We start from the raw sequence: 14,242 nt of genomic DNA, 5'->3' as shown, positions 1-14,242 counted from the left end.
ATATTCTCTTTGCAGCTTTCATGGTAGTCATAATTGTAAAGCAGAGTGCTGAAGTCATTAAGATGACTAGAACTAGCCTGTAACTGTGCACACTTCTCTGACAAACAGCTTAATGAGATGCTACACAGATACCTCAAAGGAGCCAAGCAAATGAATAAGCTCATATACGACCCTAAACCTGCTGATAATAATGCTAGAGGAAAGAAAATTCATCATTGTTATTCTATTATGAGATTCTGAACCAGAAAAAAACTAATTATGCTGGGTTTGGTAATGTCATGGCATCTATCACAACACAGTCTTGTCTGCCCTGTCAGATCTCCCTTATTGGAAACACAGGGGCTGGGGTGGAGATAAGACCATTCTGCTCTAGGATCTTAATTGCTCAGTCATCTACGGAAGGTGGGCCCAGGGGTGTCTAAATTCATAGCACAATTTGAACTCCAACTACAGATTAATCAGGCTGTTTAATAGTTAGTTAGGTAAATGGTCTTTATGAAAAAGAAAGTGCCACTGAATTTTATGGTAAAAGGCTTTTAGGGACAATCATTTATAAATGCAGTTTCACAATCTGACCAATGATAGATCCAATAGCAGTGCCCAGGTCTCCTGACACCCACCTGGACGTGTGTGTTTTCCACTATATGAAGCTAATGGCCATTGCCATTCTCTGATTCATCCCAAGCGCTGCTGCCTTTGTCCTGAACTTCAGAATATTGATAGTTTTGGATGAGGGCCACCTGCGTTTCCTGGAATTACTCTATAGAGTGCTCCCTTTGTTTCCACAGGGGCTGCTGCAACCTTCCGAGGGATTGGCATGGCCTGTCTGGTGATCCTCCTGCTCTTTGCCCTGATCCAGTGGCTGGCAGTGCCAGATGAGGAAGAAGGTAGACATGTCCATTCTTCTTAGTGGTTCTAAAGAATTCCACACATACCCCTCAGAAACCCAGAGGCAGTAACAGAGTGTACTGTAGACCTGCTTGGCTAGATTTCGTCAGTGGTAGATCAGTGACCTCCTGATAGCTGGAGATAGGCTGTCCACTGTGTTGAAAAGAATATTGGTCACTTTAAAGAGCTTGGGATGTTCTTGATTTTGTTTTGGTTTATCGGTGGTTTTGTATTTCTCTAGAATTCTAAAGGGATTTAGAATTTAAATCAAATAGATATAAGGCTATATATTAATTTTCCTACTAGGGATAGTAAGTGGTATTAATCTCTATGATTTTAAACTTCCTTTGGAAAAAAAAAAGTCTAAACCTTAACTTTGAAGTTTTCCCTCAATTAGGCATGACCTTAATTAAAATTGTTATACAGAAAGATTTTATCAACTATAATGTTTAGATGAGAACAAATTTTCCAGTGTTTTTTTTTTCCCCATGAAGAAGGCCAACCAATAGAATGGAAATATTCCTACTAAGCTCTTAGGTCCCAGAACAGGGCTCATCTTTTGTGTCCCATTCTTTGAGTGGCATTTGCCTCAAGTACCTGACGTGCTTCTGTTAGAAAAACTAGCTTGTTACAGAAACTCCAGAGACAGATTTTACTTTCAACAAGTGATTAAGAAAGAAAGACTAATTCTAGTTTTTCTCACTCTTGTTCTTTTATAATCTTAACTGGATCATACCTCTAAAAGAGCCTTGATCTCCATGTCTTTAGTATGTGGTTAGCCAAAAAACTCTGTATGATTTTTTCTGCAAAGTAAAAGACACATTTTTTCTTTCTCACCAATAACTTTATTGATTTGGATATTTTGAGAATGTTGGCTCTCTCCCGTGTGATAGAACATTGCTTGTTCTCAATTAATGTCTCAATTTGATCACTATCAACTTTAACTGGTTTACCCAACCGTAGAGCATCGTACAGCGAGAAATTTCCAGCACGAAACTTCACAAACCACTTTTGACATGTCCGATCACTCACAGCACCTTCTCCATATACTGCACACATCTTTTTTTGCATTTCAGTTGTGTTTTTACCTTTCTTGAAATAGTAAAGCATAATACGCCAAAAATGTTGCATATTTTCTTCCATCTTCGATATTAAAATGGCTATACAAAAATTCACCAATTTTTGTAAGTTTTTTTAAGTGCATGCTGATATGATAGCTGTCATAATACAATCTAACAAAATTGTTTCGAATGCAGTTAAAGACAACTAAGTGCTACTGGAGTCTTCTTATAGAAAAACTAACTTTTTGGCCAACCCAATAAAAGGCCAATAAGAACAGCTATCATGTGGCTTTTTCTGTTTCAATGCTTATTTTTAAAATCTCAACCCCTAAGTGCCCCTAAAGCACCATTCACTGCAACCTGTGCCCCACTGATGTTACATCTAAGTTGAATGAACAATACATTTCTTAAGTAAATAGAAATTCTTGTCTATTCAGCTCTATGAAGAGACCCTGCAAGATAACCTCATGTTCATTTGCTCAGTACTTATACCAAGTAAAGAAGAACCCCTTACTACACAGCAATTAATGTTGCCAATTTACACTAGAATGGGCCTATCTGCTTATTTAGTTTATTTTTGTTTGTTTAAATAAGTAGAAATCTTAAAAATGATTTAAACATGCTTTTCTCTAAAGACAAGACAATGTTGGCAGAAAGGATTCCTGTTCCATCCAGTCCTGTTCCTATAGCAACTATCGACTTGGTACAGCAACAGACAGAAGATGTCATGCCACGTATTGAGCCCAGACTTCCACCCAAGAAAACCAAGCATCAGGAAGAACAGGAGGATGTGAACAAGCCAGCCTGGGGAGTCAGCTCCTCTCCCTGGGTAACCTTTGTCTACGCACTCTACCAAATTAAAGAGATGATGCAGCTAACAAGAGACAACCGTGCTTCTGAGATACAGCCTTTACAGGTAGAGTTCCCCTGCTGGCTTACCTTATGTGGGCTCAGGCTTCATTATTCAGTTGTTCAGTCACAAGATTATGGAAGGTCTGGTGGGGAAAACAGACACGCAGACAAATAATTTCAGTACTCTGTGACAAGTGCATTGTAGAGGTGTATACAATGACAAGGTCCCATTAGAGGGAAAACCCTGCCTTGTAGAGTGCAGAAAGGCTTCACAGAGAAGACAATTGCTTCTTGAAAGAAAAAATAAATCAGATTTTGTATATTTCTTTACATTTTCAGTATTGGTGGATACCAGTTGCAGTGAGGATATTATGTCTCTTGCTTTGGGGGGCATTAATCTCTGTAATTCTAAAATTCTAGTGGGGGCAGTATACATAATAGAATCTTAATAAACATCTGATGAACTAATGAATACATTGATCCTCTGTCTGGGTCTGATAAGGACATTTAACTCAGTGGAAGTGTAGTTTTGCGGGTGGCCTCACATGAAAAATAAAAAGTTTATTTTTCTTATCCTTAGAGGTATGGTCTCTCCTGAGTAAAGTAAAATCATTATGTTGGCAAAACTGTGGGTAATTGTAAATAAAGCTGTATAAAACTATATACTGCCTTTGGGAAATGATTAAGTGTGACTTCTATGAACACTTTAGCCAAAGTAATGAGTCTACTTGCTTGTGTTTGTTAGTCATTCCTTGTCACTGGATGTGTCATGTCTGTATCTACATTAGCTTCAGAGAACACATAAGACTTAAAAATAAAAAGTAATTTGAGTAACGTCCTTTTTAGAAGATTTGAACTGCTTTTATCATGACTTAGTAAACTAACACATAATATCTCTATAACTTAAACCAAACCTCATTCTTCACTAACTATAATGCATTCTGGTCAATGCATGATCCTACTTATTAAGATAATAAACTCACACGAATCCTCTACCTAGTAGTCAAAAAGGAGAATACTGGGGTGAGAAGGGCATAGGAAAGATACAAAGCGGGAAGTGAGTGAATCAGGAGAAAGGATATCTTTCACTTGAAGAGCAGTGTTTACTTAGGTTGCTCATCCTCATTTTCATAGAAGCTTGTGAGGCTTAATTTTTTTTTCTGATAGGCTAAGATTAATAAAATCTGGCTGGCATGGCTCAGTTATTCTTATGAAGAAACCATTATACTAAGAATCAATCATTTCATTTTAGAATCAATCATGTAACTTTTTTTTTTTTGGTGCTCATCTATTTCAAGTGATAGGTACTAATTTAGAAGAAAATGCTTTGAAAAAAATAAATGCGTCCTGACTTACAGAAATCAGGAACGTAGCATGAGATGGAGCCATGTGGCATTTTGCAGACATGCTACGGGTGATGTGCTAGAGTGTGCATTCAGTTACTTGTAATCTGTTATCTAAGTGCTTGTTTCCATTCCCTTTTTTATGTGGATGTTCTGTCTTATTTAACTTTTAGTGTATACTTTTAAATCCTAAATATATATAAGACTCTTAGTTTCAGAACATTCTTTTCCTGGCCCTGTCTCCAAGGTCTTACTTCTTTAGAGATGAGGTACCTTCCAACTGTTGAATTCTGTGGTCTCAGCAAGTGGCCTGAGTTTCAAGTCCATGCTGCCTGCCCAGTGACTTGCCACAGTGGCTGGTGAGGGCTCTGTAAATATTTGTGGTGTAAATTGTATTCCTAGTGGTAACAGGCATTTTGATAGTAATGTTCCTTTATCCACAAGATAAGTCTGCTTATAGTGTCTGTGTTTTTCATGCGGCTCTGGCAGTTGCACATAGGAAAAGAGATGAAAGGTAAGACATTCTATCCTTATTCCATTATTGTCCCTGAAGTGGTCACTTAAGGATGATCTCAAGTTTCCTATGTCTTACTGGAAAGCATATATAAAAGGTGTTGGATTAGTTTGCTAACACTGACTGTGAGGCATCTCCTGTTTTTTCCTTCCAGGGGACCAGTGAGAATCGGGGAGATTCTCCAGCTGGTGGAGCCCAGCCTGTCCCACGTGAGATTCACTCCGAACCATATGGAAACCAAACATCCCCTCAAACAGCAACATCTCAGACACAGAGCAGCTCCACTCACCCCAGTGTGGACCAGCGAGCAAAGGAAAATGAGGACCAGCAGGCTCAGCCTGCCGCTGGGGGACATTGAGGTGTCCTGCTTATCTCACACCCTGCATGGAACTGGGCTCCTCTGCCAGGACAGAGGGAGAGGTGTCCCGAATCCAGGACATGCTTTACCTTGAGGAGCACTGCACCACATATGCTTCTAGATACCTGAACTCATTAACATGGAAACACACACACATAGTAGCTACAGTACATATTGGCAGAAACAGCCCACTGGAATCACAGAAGGGAAATGGAGTTCAGTGAGGACTTTCTGTTCTTTGGTGGTTAGGTTAAGGACTACAGGACTTCTCTGCCAGGGCAGTATGAGTTGAAACCAGCAGTTACACTAAGTAAGTATAGGGAAGGAAAGCATTACAAAGTGAGTGCTGATACAATTTCCCTCTTCTGCTTATTTATTCTAATTATTTGGTTCTTATTGCAAACCAGGAAGAAATAGAATACACTGATAATTTTGTTTCTCTTAAAGAGAACCATTTAAAAATTGTAAGATTTAAAAAATACAGTAAGCAGAAAAAGTTAGTAGCATATATACTTTTGTTTAGAACAAGTTTCATAAGAAACTTGGCATATCTTTAGCAAATATATTTTTATATATGTACGGTATACAATGAAAATAGTTAATTCTTCGAGCAAAAGCTGTTGACTACTGCAAGCTAAGCTGAGCTTTAAAATGCCTTTTGTTTTAAATGGGCTTTAAGACCAGAGGAGGGAATATTCCAAATATACCAACTCAGTATCCTGTAACTTAATAGACAGGGTTTACTAAATATATTGATACTGTAAGTAGCCTATATCACTATATACAATTTTATAGTGATTCAGGCTCTACTCAGCTGATGGAATTTTTTTTTAAAATCACTGAATTCCTAAGGGTTTCTTTAAGCAGTACTATTTACAAATAACAGTATAAGATTTAAGTGCCTGGGGGAGGGATACAATTTTTAAAAATTAAAATTATTATAAAATGGGTCAGTTTTTGTTGTGTTTTTGGTGGGGGGGGGGGAGAGGTGGTAAATAGGAAACCAGGAATGAAAGGACAGGAATAAGAAATAACTATACTTTTCAGTGACTAAAGAAACAAATTCAGTATCTTTTTTCCCATGAAGACAGTCAGACACTGGACAGTTCGGATATGAGTGTGTTACTGTAAATACCACAACTGCTGTCAGCACAGTGGCTGGGTGAACCACACATAAAGCTTGCTGCTTAAAAATGAAAGCCGAGGTTAATAGAAAGCCTTAGGAGACGGCTGTGGAAAAGGGAATGCTGCCCTAGCTGAATGAAGGTCAGTTACAGTGCATATAATAGCTGTGGATGCGCACAGGAGAAAGGCAGGAACAGAACAGAGTTTAAAAAGAGCAACTCACATTACCCCCTGACCCTGACTAAACAGGATCAGTTGTAAAGTAAGAGTTTCTCCTTGATATCATCCTTCTGCCTCAAACTGCATCTGGGAGAAGAAATTTCACAGTTGGATATCTAGCACCGCAAAACACAGCTTAAAAAAAAAAAACGGAAAGAAATGGAATTAAGCAAATAATTATTTTTGCACTTGAACTGAAACGTACTGTACTATAAATTATCATGACTCATTTTAAGTGACCTTTAAAAATCAGATGTATTTATTATGCTTATGTAATTATAGAAATAAAGAAATGTGTGACAGGCTGAACCTCACCTATGAATGTACAGTATGTGGGTTTGTGAAACTGACTGTAGGAAGTCAAAAACGTATACTGTATCTTGTGTTTACAGTTCTCATTTATTCATTGAAAAGCCTGCTGTTTTGGAAATGCAGTTGATATGTTGAGACAAAAATAAATACCATTTTTAAGTATTTCTTAAATGATAAAAGATGTGAACACACCAATAGAAGTCCTTTGCTTTGTAACAGATAAAACCAGATTCAACCGGCCTTTGTTATGAAACCTGTCCTGTGAGGGCTGATTCAGTAATGCAGAAACTTCCATCCTTTCAGAGCAGACATCTTCATGGGTGTGTGGACTTTCTGACCTTTCTTCTGTCCTCCAAGTGCCATTTTAAAACGTGTTAAGATGAATTCAATTTAAATTTTGTTTTGAGAATTTTATAACCCTTCTTGAGATTCCCTGGAAATTCCCAGGGGTGTTACAAAGCCCAGGCTGGTAATCACTGCTTTAATGACTCTTTCCTTTATGATTGCAGAACAAGTGAATTACTCAGAGTGCTGAGCTTGTGTGGACCCAAAGAGGTTAGCTGCCAATTATGAAACTATAACCAAAGTCTTAAGTAAAATAATAGACAGTTATAATACATATAGCTCCACTAGCCAGTAAACTCATGAAAAGCCTAAACAATCCATAGGAAGACAACACTGCTTTACTGGCCATGTAAGGCAACAAGTTGGCCAAGTGCTTCCCTCTGATTTGCGGTACCTTCAGTACTGATGGGGTAGGGCTGCTGGGCCCATTACTTAAGCAGTATTTCTTGCAGCCAATATGGAGTTAAGCAGTGAATTCAGGAAAAGGGGCCCACACCCAATAGTTACTGGTTGCTTGTCATGTGCTGAAGAGATTCTCATTTTATCCTTATTGCTATCCTCACTTTAAATATGAAGTTTCTGGAGCTAATACAGCTTAGTTATGGGACCAAGTTCATAAAGCCAGAATTGTAACTGAAAACTGATGCCAAAGTGGAGGTCTACCAGCAGCTTCCTTCACTCTGGGATGCATGGCAGCCACTCCTGAGTCTGTTGTAGAGTAAGCAGAAAGCAGCCCTGGCCTGAACCCCTTCCTCGTGTGCCTGGTAGCTGTGTGTGGCTATATTTCCATATAGGGGTGTCCAACCTGCGGCCTGTGGGCTGCCTGTAGCCCAGGATGGCTGTGAACGTGGCCCAACACAAAACTGTAAATTTACTTAAAACATTATCATTTTTTTCTGATTACATGTCACAATGTATTTAATGTGTGGCCCAGAAATGCCAAAAGTTTGGACACCCCTGGAGGATTTCTAGATAGTTTCAGATACCTAGAAATCTAGCTACTTTGTTAGTTGTGAGTGCCAGACTACATATACTCTGGAAGTGACTTGAATGGTGTGGCAGCCCTGCAGAGAAAACTCAAGAGGTTGGCGGGGACTCTGAAGATCAGTCACCCAGAAATCAGGAAGGGTTTATATCTGGTATGTCTTTTAGAAAAATTACTCAATTTTTCTAATTTATTTTTTAGTGTATTTTACAAAAGTATTGTTAGATAGTTTAGAATCACTGTTGTGGGCCATTATCTACTATACACATAACTACAAGGCACAAGTCACTGGCACATGCATAACATAAAGAGATGCAGTCATCTGTTGAATGGATTCACTATGAGGCCCCTTCTTTGACTAACGTTTTTAAAAAGATTTCAATAAAGGAAGTAGAAAGGGCACGGGCACTGACACACTGGGGCTTAAATTTTGGTTCTACCACTTTAGCTATGTATGTTCTTCAGCAACCTTCTCTTACTTCTCTGAATCTTTCTTCACCTGTAAAGTAGAAATAGTACTAAAATGTGTTAGAGTGGTTCTCAAGTTCAAATGAGGATGCACCAAAAGTGCCTAGTATACTGCCCGACAGATCTCCAATGAATACTAATACTCTTTCATTTTCTCCTTTTATCACTGCTTTTTAGGAAAATGGACCAAATCTAAAAACAAAAAAATCCCCCCCAAATTATTAAAATAATAAACAAGAACAGCTATCCCACTGAATGCACCTCCTAAGATTTATCCTGGTAAATACATACTTATCCCTAATCTCTGGGGAATCTAACACAATTTCTGAAATTTACATTCAGGGATTGTAGGCCAGAGGAAGACTGAAGATTTTAACATATTTTAATGAACATGGCCACTAGAAGGGACTTCAGATGTTGATGAATAACGAAAGATTCAGTCACAAGGAGAAAAAAAGTTGTCAGGGCCTACATAAAGGAAGGTGTGGTCTTTGTCAATAAACTGGTTATCCCTTTAGCAAGGCTAGTCCCATTGTGGGGTGTTTGCATAAGACTTTTTGGTTTGATGACATTAAACATGTGATTAATATAACATATCCTCTTTCTGTTCACCAAGCAATGTTCTTACTACAGTTTCACCCCTTGCAGATCTGTCTTCTGAGAGAGAATCTGCTGGTTATATAGATTCAACTGTTTTTATCCTAATGCTGTTACATTGTTGGCTATGAATCACTAACTGGACACTACATGAACTGGCTAATGTGAGAAAGGTCTTCTAAGGGTGCAATGACAAAAATGAAAGTTCTGAATCAATAAGGCTGAGTCACAGCCATACTCATCAATGTCATCCCCAGTGGGGTATCTCAGAAGGCAGGTGGCTCCTGGAGTCACCTAAAATTCCTCTAACTGCAGGCTTTTTCAAAATACCACATTCATTATGTTACCTATACACAGCATCCTTCTACCAGTTGGACAAAAAGCTGATTTAAAAAATTGCACTTCTCTAACTCTGGGGAATAGTCACATACACAATAATGTAAGATTCTTTTTCTTGACATCATTTTACAGGTCTTAATTCATCCAAATGTTTAGATAGATTGATAAAACCCATAATCTGTTTTAAAGCTCTTGAAATCTAAAATCTCTTAAATTTCTAATTTTTAAAAAAGATGTAAGTTCAAATATCCTAAATGTCAGATGGGCACTCTCCTGTAATTTATCCCTAAGTATTACTGGCAAACAAATATAACTAATTCCCAAAACATTTTTTGTGATATGTAAACTATGTTTTAAAAACTTTTAAAAACAGCACTGAATGATATGAATGTTTAAGCATGGCCGCCTCCACTATATCTTACCTACACTTTTTGGTGTCAAATAGCCCAGCTTGCTAACAACAGTGAGCTTTTGTGAGGCACTTAGTGTAAGCAATAACACAACAAAGAGTTTTGTTAGGCTCCACATTTGCACACCTCTGAAGGTGTGAAACTCAAAGCAAACTTTCAACTACCTGTGAAGGACAGAGCTATTTTACTTAATGGTTATTTAAAGTGTTTTAAAGGCCTTTAAATAAAGAAAGGAAGGGGGAGGGAGAAAGAGACTGGGAAAAGAGGAAGGAGGGCAAAAGATCTCTTATGAGAGTTATTTGTAGGTGATCAACCCTATAATAAACCCCAAATCAAATAAACACAACAGAAATAATACCAAATATATTACAAGCAATGCTTTTAATTATTTAGCTTTTCACAGTACTCATATAACAAACACTGACAATTCCATGACTCCCTCTTTAAAAAAAGCATGAAAAACAACATCCTGGAAGACTGTTGCTCTTTTTCTTTCGCTGTTTTTATTGTGATGGTTACACCTAGCTTGGTCAGCAGCTCTCTACCCTGGCAGTCTTGTGGCCCAGTGGCAGTCTTGGTTGTGATGTCTCCTGGGAATGCCAGCAGACTCTTCATATGTTATTCACACACATTTTATAGGACACAAACTGTGTCTTGAGAGACGAACGTGGTGAGCACAACCACTGAGGCATCTGAGACATATTTATAATGTGTAACCAATAAATATAATTATCAAAAAATCAAGTTGAACTATCATAAAAATGATGTTAGAACTGTTTACACTTAGAAAACATCATGATCATAAACCTGAATGGAAGATATTTTATTTCTAAAATCAGAGTCTATGTGAAAGCACACATTGAATTTAGTGCATTTCACAAAAATAACAAAGCTCCTAATATTAAGAGATGTCTGGCAAAAACAGAGACCTGTAAAACACTGACACACGACTTAAAGAGGAAATGTCATTTGGAAATCAATCTAGAAAGTTCCAAATGGGTAGACACGCTCTTATTCAATAATTTAGAACAACTCTACTAAATTTGGCTTGGGAAAGCAGTGCCTAAATTCTCTACACATCCCACCTCTGTAAACTCTCTTCTAGCGAAAGAGTCCTCATTCTTTATGCCTCTATTCTTTATGGTCCCATCACAGCAAAAATGCCTCATTGATTCTTAATGAGAATCAATTTAGCAACATCTGAACACTTAGATGGTTTTGCCATGTTCAGATCTTTTCTTAGACCTCTTTAGGTCCCCATTACTCAGGGTCAAAAAGGTCAGAGCCTCAGAGTTTCACTCTGAAGTTTAACATCATGAATTAGGAAAAACAAGATGTGTTCTCTGTAAGAGATCACAAATCTGTTTTGTAGGAAATTGTTACCAGCATATGCAACTAAACAAGTTTAAAAAATGAACCAGTTAGCTTGCAATGTCACAAGACATTAAATGTCTTCAAATTTCAAAATACAAAAAAATATAAAAAGTAATTCTAATTTTTAATCCTTACTATACATCTATAAAAGTCTTATCAAAACTTTAAAATATAATCTTGGGAAATGTTTCTCTTTATCACAATTACCAAATAACTAGTTGGCCATTATTAAAAAATAAAGTCACTAATACTGTGAGACCCAAGGCTGTAGGGAGTTGACCTCTTGGCTTGCCTTTAAACGTCTCTTCTACCTGAGTCATAAGAAATGCTTGGGCTGAAGCTCTAGTTCCAGTGCTGCCTTAAATAGCTCTGTGGTCTTCAACATGTTGTTTAACATCCCCAAACCTCAATTCCTCCATCATTAGCATTTTCTAAACAGGAGTACTAAGGAATATCAACCTGATGAATGGTTCTGTGATCAAATTAAGTTGGAAACTTCTACATACAATTTTCCTCTTTAGGAGATTCACAGTGTACGCTAGTATTTTTAAATGTTCTGAGAAGTCCTGAAGTACTTTTGTCTAACTTTTTATCAATCTTAGTTGACCTCAGAATCCCTTTACTGACTAACACTTATTAGCATCAGTGGACTATACGTCCAGCATATCTCAGGTCTCTGCCAGCACTTATACTGATAACATTTAGGAAGAACAATGCACAGTCTTTTGACACAGGTTCTGGGGTTTGAGAGAATTTAATGCCCTGTGTTGACAAGGCACCTGTTGATGCTTACTGGCCCCTTGAAGATCAACACAATTCCCTTGTTCCTAATGAAAGTCTTCATTCAAGGGAAGTGGTAACGCCAGTCATAGAATCTTGGCAGCTTACAGTATAATAAATAGCAGAACTGGCCAAGAATGATCAGTTATCTTCCATACAGTTCAGTTTCCCTTTCCAATGTGACTTGGTTTTTCTCCACAGCAAATGCTTTTGCTGCTGTTCCATAGACTGTTCCATAAGACAATTCTTGGTTTTTACCCGTTCGTTGTGCAGATGAAATCAATGTGTAGCTAGACTGTCAGGTAGTTCTCTCAGGTTAAAGAGCTGGTCTTCCAAAAAGGCACCCCCAAGGCCGTATAGTTCTTCATGAAGACTAACTTCTTCAGGTGACAAGTGGCTTCCTCCAAGAACAAAGTCTGCAAACCTAGTAAGTTTTTGTTTTAAATAAAGTTAATATTATCATAGAAAAGTTTATTTGAAAGATAACAGTTCCCTTGCTACATATCCTCCTTAATTAAATTGTGCTTCGCAGCAACAGAGAATGGCATTTACACAGTGGGTGTAAAAACAGGAATGGCTTATGTGATCCTTCTCGAGACATTCAGGGACAGCGTAGAGAAACAGGCAAAAGCACTGAGTGCTGCCAAATGTACCCACTCCTGTTTTCTAATTCCTCTTTTCTCTATCTTATTAGTTTAGATTTATTCTTTATTATTTTAGTGTCAATACTTTCCCCCTCTGATCTATAATTTGAGTGTATTAGTATTTGAATAAAGCTATGAAGAAGGGAAAGCAGTAAGGGAAAAGATGCTGGGGTAAGATATGCCTCTCTTAGTGACCTTTAAAAATTATTTTGCACATCAGTAGAATGAGAAGCAGATGGCAAAGCCCATTCCACCTTTCTCCTAATATGAAAGTTGTCATATGGCCTTCCTTATAAAACACATCAGATCAATATTTATTCTGACATTAGCAGTTCTACTGGTAATGGGGAAAAAGAAGAACAACCTCTAATAGCCTCCACCGCATGTGTTATCCAGGGAAGTAGTCTGTTTCTAATCTGGAGTAACTGTACCAAACCATCACGGTAGTTTCACAGTAATTCTAACCCAAGCTGTGGTCTGGGTAGCTGAACAGGGCTTACTTCTTAGGAGTCTGGAGTCTGGAGACGGCCAGCCATGACGGGAAACCAGGTCTGAGGCAGGCTTGGCGCAGTTCCTCCAAAGCACTGGTTGTTTCAGCATCAGCTTGCTCCCTGTATTCATCTTCAGTAAGATACTTGACTGCCAGCTTTTTTGATGTAAACCATTTCTTCATTTTCCTAAGACATGTGGCATTTGGTTGCTAGATTCCTAGCTATATCCGGTTATTCAATTTAACCCTTAAGATTTTGAAAATACACTTCGTTGAGAGTAACAGTGATATTTCTTAACTTCCTTTATACCATACTATACTTTTCATTGTTGTTATTGTAAATGAGGTACTTACAACATGCAGTTTGGGCTTGAGAGTACATTACCCCTCCTCTGGACCATCCTAAAAAATGACCTAAGGCATTTGATAATCCATTTCCAATATACATTATGAAAGAATTCCAGCCAAGATGGACGAGTAGGTAGAAATGCTCTGCTTCCTCGCACAACCAAAAGAAGGATAACAACCAACTGGAAAACAATAAACCAGAACTGCCAAAATAGCAAACTGCATGGAACTCTGACAACCAAGGAGTTAAAGAAACATTCATCTAGACCAGCAGGAGGAATCTGAGATGGGCAGCTGGGTGGGTGGACAGGACTCATGTAAAGCAGTAGACCACACAGGTGAGGAGGGGCTAGCTCACCAAAAAAGTAGACTCAAAACCTCTAGCAGTAAAATACTGTAGGGGTTGGGAAAGCAGGAGAAACTCCCAGTCTCACAGAAGAGTTGTTGGAAAGTGGGGCTAGAAAGGAGCAAGGAAGCAGCATCGTTCCCTCTCTGATCCCTCCCCCACAGTGCCACGACCCAGCCAAAAGGGTTGCCATGCCCTGGCAAATATCTAAGGCTCCACCCCTTACAATATAACAGGGGGTGCCAAAACAAAGAAATATGGCCCAAAGGAAAGAACAGATCAAAACTACAGAAAAAGAGATGAGTGACAAAGAAATAGACAACCTATCTGATGCAGAGTTCAAAACACTAGTAATCAGAATGCTCCCAGAAGTGACTGAGCTCAGTCAAAAAATGAAGGAAGAAATGAAGGTTAAACAAAGTGAAATTAAGCAAAATATACAGG

General features: G+C 38.2%; 2 protein-coding genes and 1 long non-coding RNA gene across 9 annotated transcripts in view; 1 reads left to right on the top strand and 2 right to left on the bottom strand.

Moving 5' to 3' along the window:
* The window catches only part of LOC118500044, a 34,061-nt gene extending 31,086 nt beyond the window's left edge, over positions 1 to 2,975 (bottom strand). The window contains exon 1 of the long non-coding RNA XR_004902570.1: positions 2,889 to 2,975. This is a non-coding gene — a long non-coding RNA (uncharacterized LOC118500044). The remainder of the gene's footprint in view (positions 1 to 2,888) is intronic.
* MFSD6 (major facilitator superfamily domain containing 6) overlaps positions 1 to 6,836 on the top strand; it is a 65,953-nt gene extending 59,117 nt beyond the window's left edge. For 3 of the 4 annotated variants that reach the window (XM_028509021.2, XM_036023164.1, XM_036023165.1), the window contains 3 exons: positions 789 to 887; positions 2,585 to 2,865; positions 4,813 to 6,836. In XM_028509021.2, coding sequence (XP_028364822.1) covers positions 789 to 887; positions 2,585 to 2,865; positions 4,813 to 5,016 — 584 coding nt within the window. In that variant the 3' untranslated portion in view covers positions 5,017 to 6,836. Of the gene's footprint in view, positions 1 to 788; positions 888 to 2,584; positions 2,866 to 4,633; positions 4,659 to 4,812 lie in introns of all 4 variants that reach the window. The other variant, XM_036023166.1, reaches the window with a different exon arrangement.
* Positions 6,837 to 10,178: 3,342 nt separating this feature from the next.
* NEMP2 (nuclear envelope integral membrane protein 2) overlaps positions 10,179 to 14,242 on the bottom strand; it is a 28,923-nt gene continuing 24,859 nt past the window's right edge. For 3 of the 4 annotated variants that reach the window (XM_036023167.1, XM_028510114.2, XM_036023168.1), the window contains exons 8-9: positions 13,115 to 13,291; positions 10,179 to 12,394 (exon numbers count right to left, since the gene is read on the bottom strand). In XM_036023167.1, coding sequence (XP_035879060.1) covers positions 12,250 to 12,394; positions 13,115 to 13,291 — 322 coding nt within the window. In that variant the 3' untranslated portion in view covers positions 10,179 to 12,249. The remainder of the gene's footprint in view (positions 12,395 to 13,114; positions 13,292 to 14,242) is intronic. The other variant, XM_036023169.1, reaches the window with a different exon arrangement.

This window comes from Phyllostomus discolor, chromosome 4, assembly GCF_004126475.2.
Source record: "Phyllostomus discolor isolate MPI-MPIP mPhyDis1 chromosome 4, mPhyDis1.pri.v3, whole genome shotgun sequence".
Taxonomy (NCBI): Eukaryota; Metazoa; Chordata; class Mammalia; order Chiroptera; family Phyllostomidae; genus Phyllostomus; species Phyllostomus discolor.
This window is presented reverse-complemented; position numbering and strand designations above follow the sequence as displayed.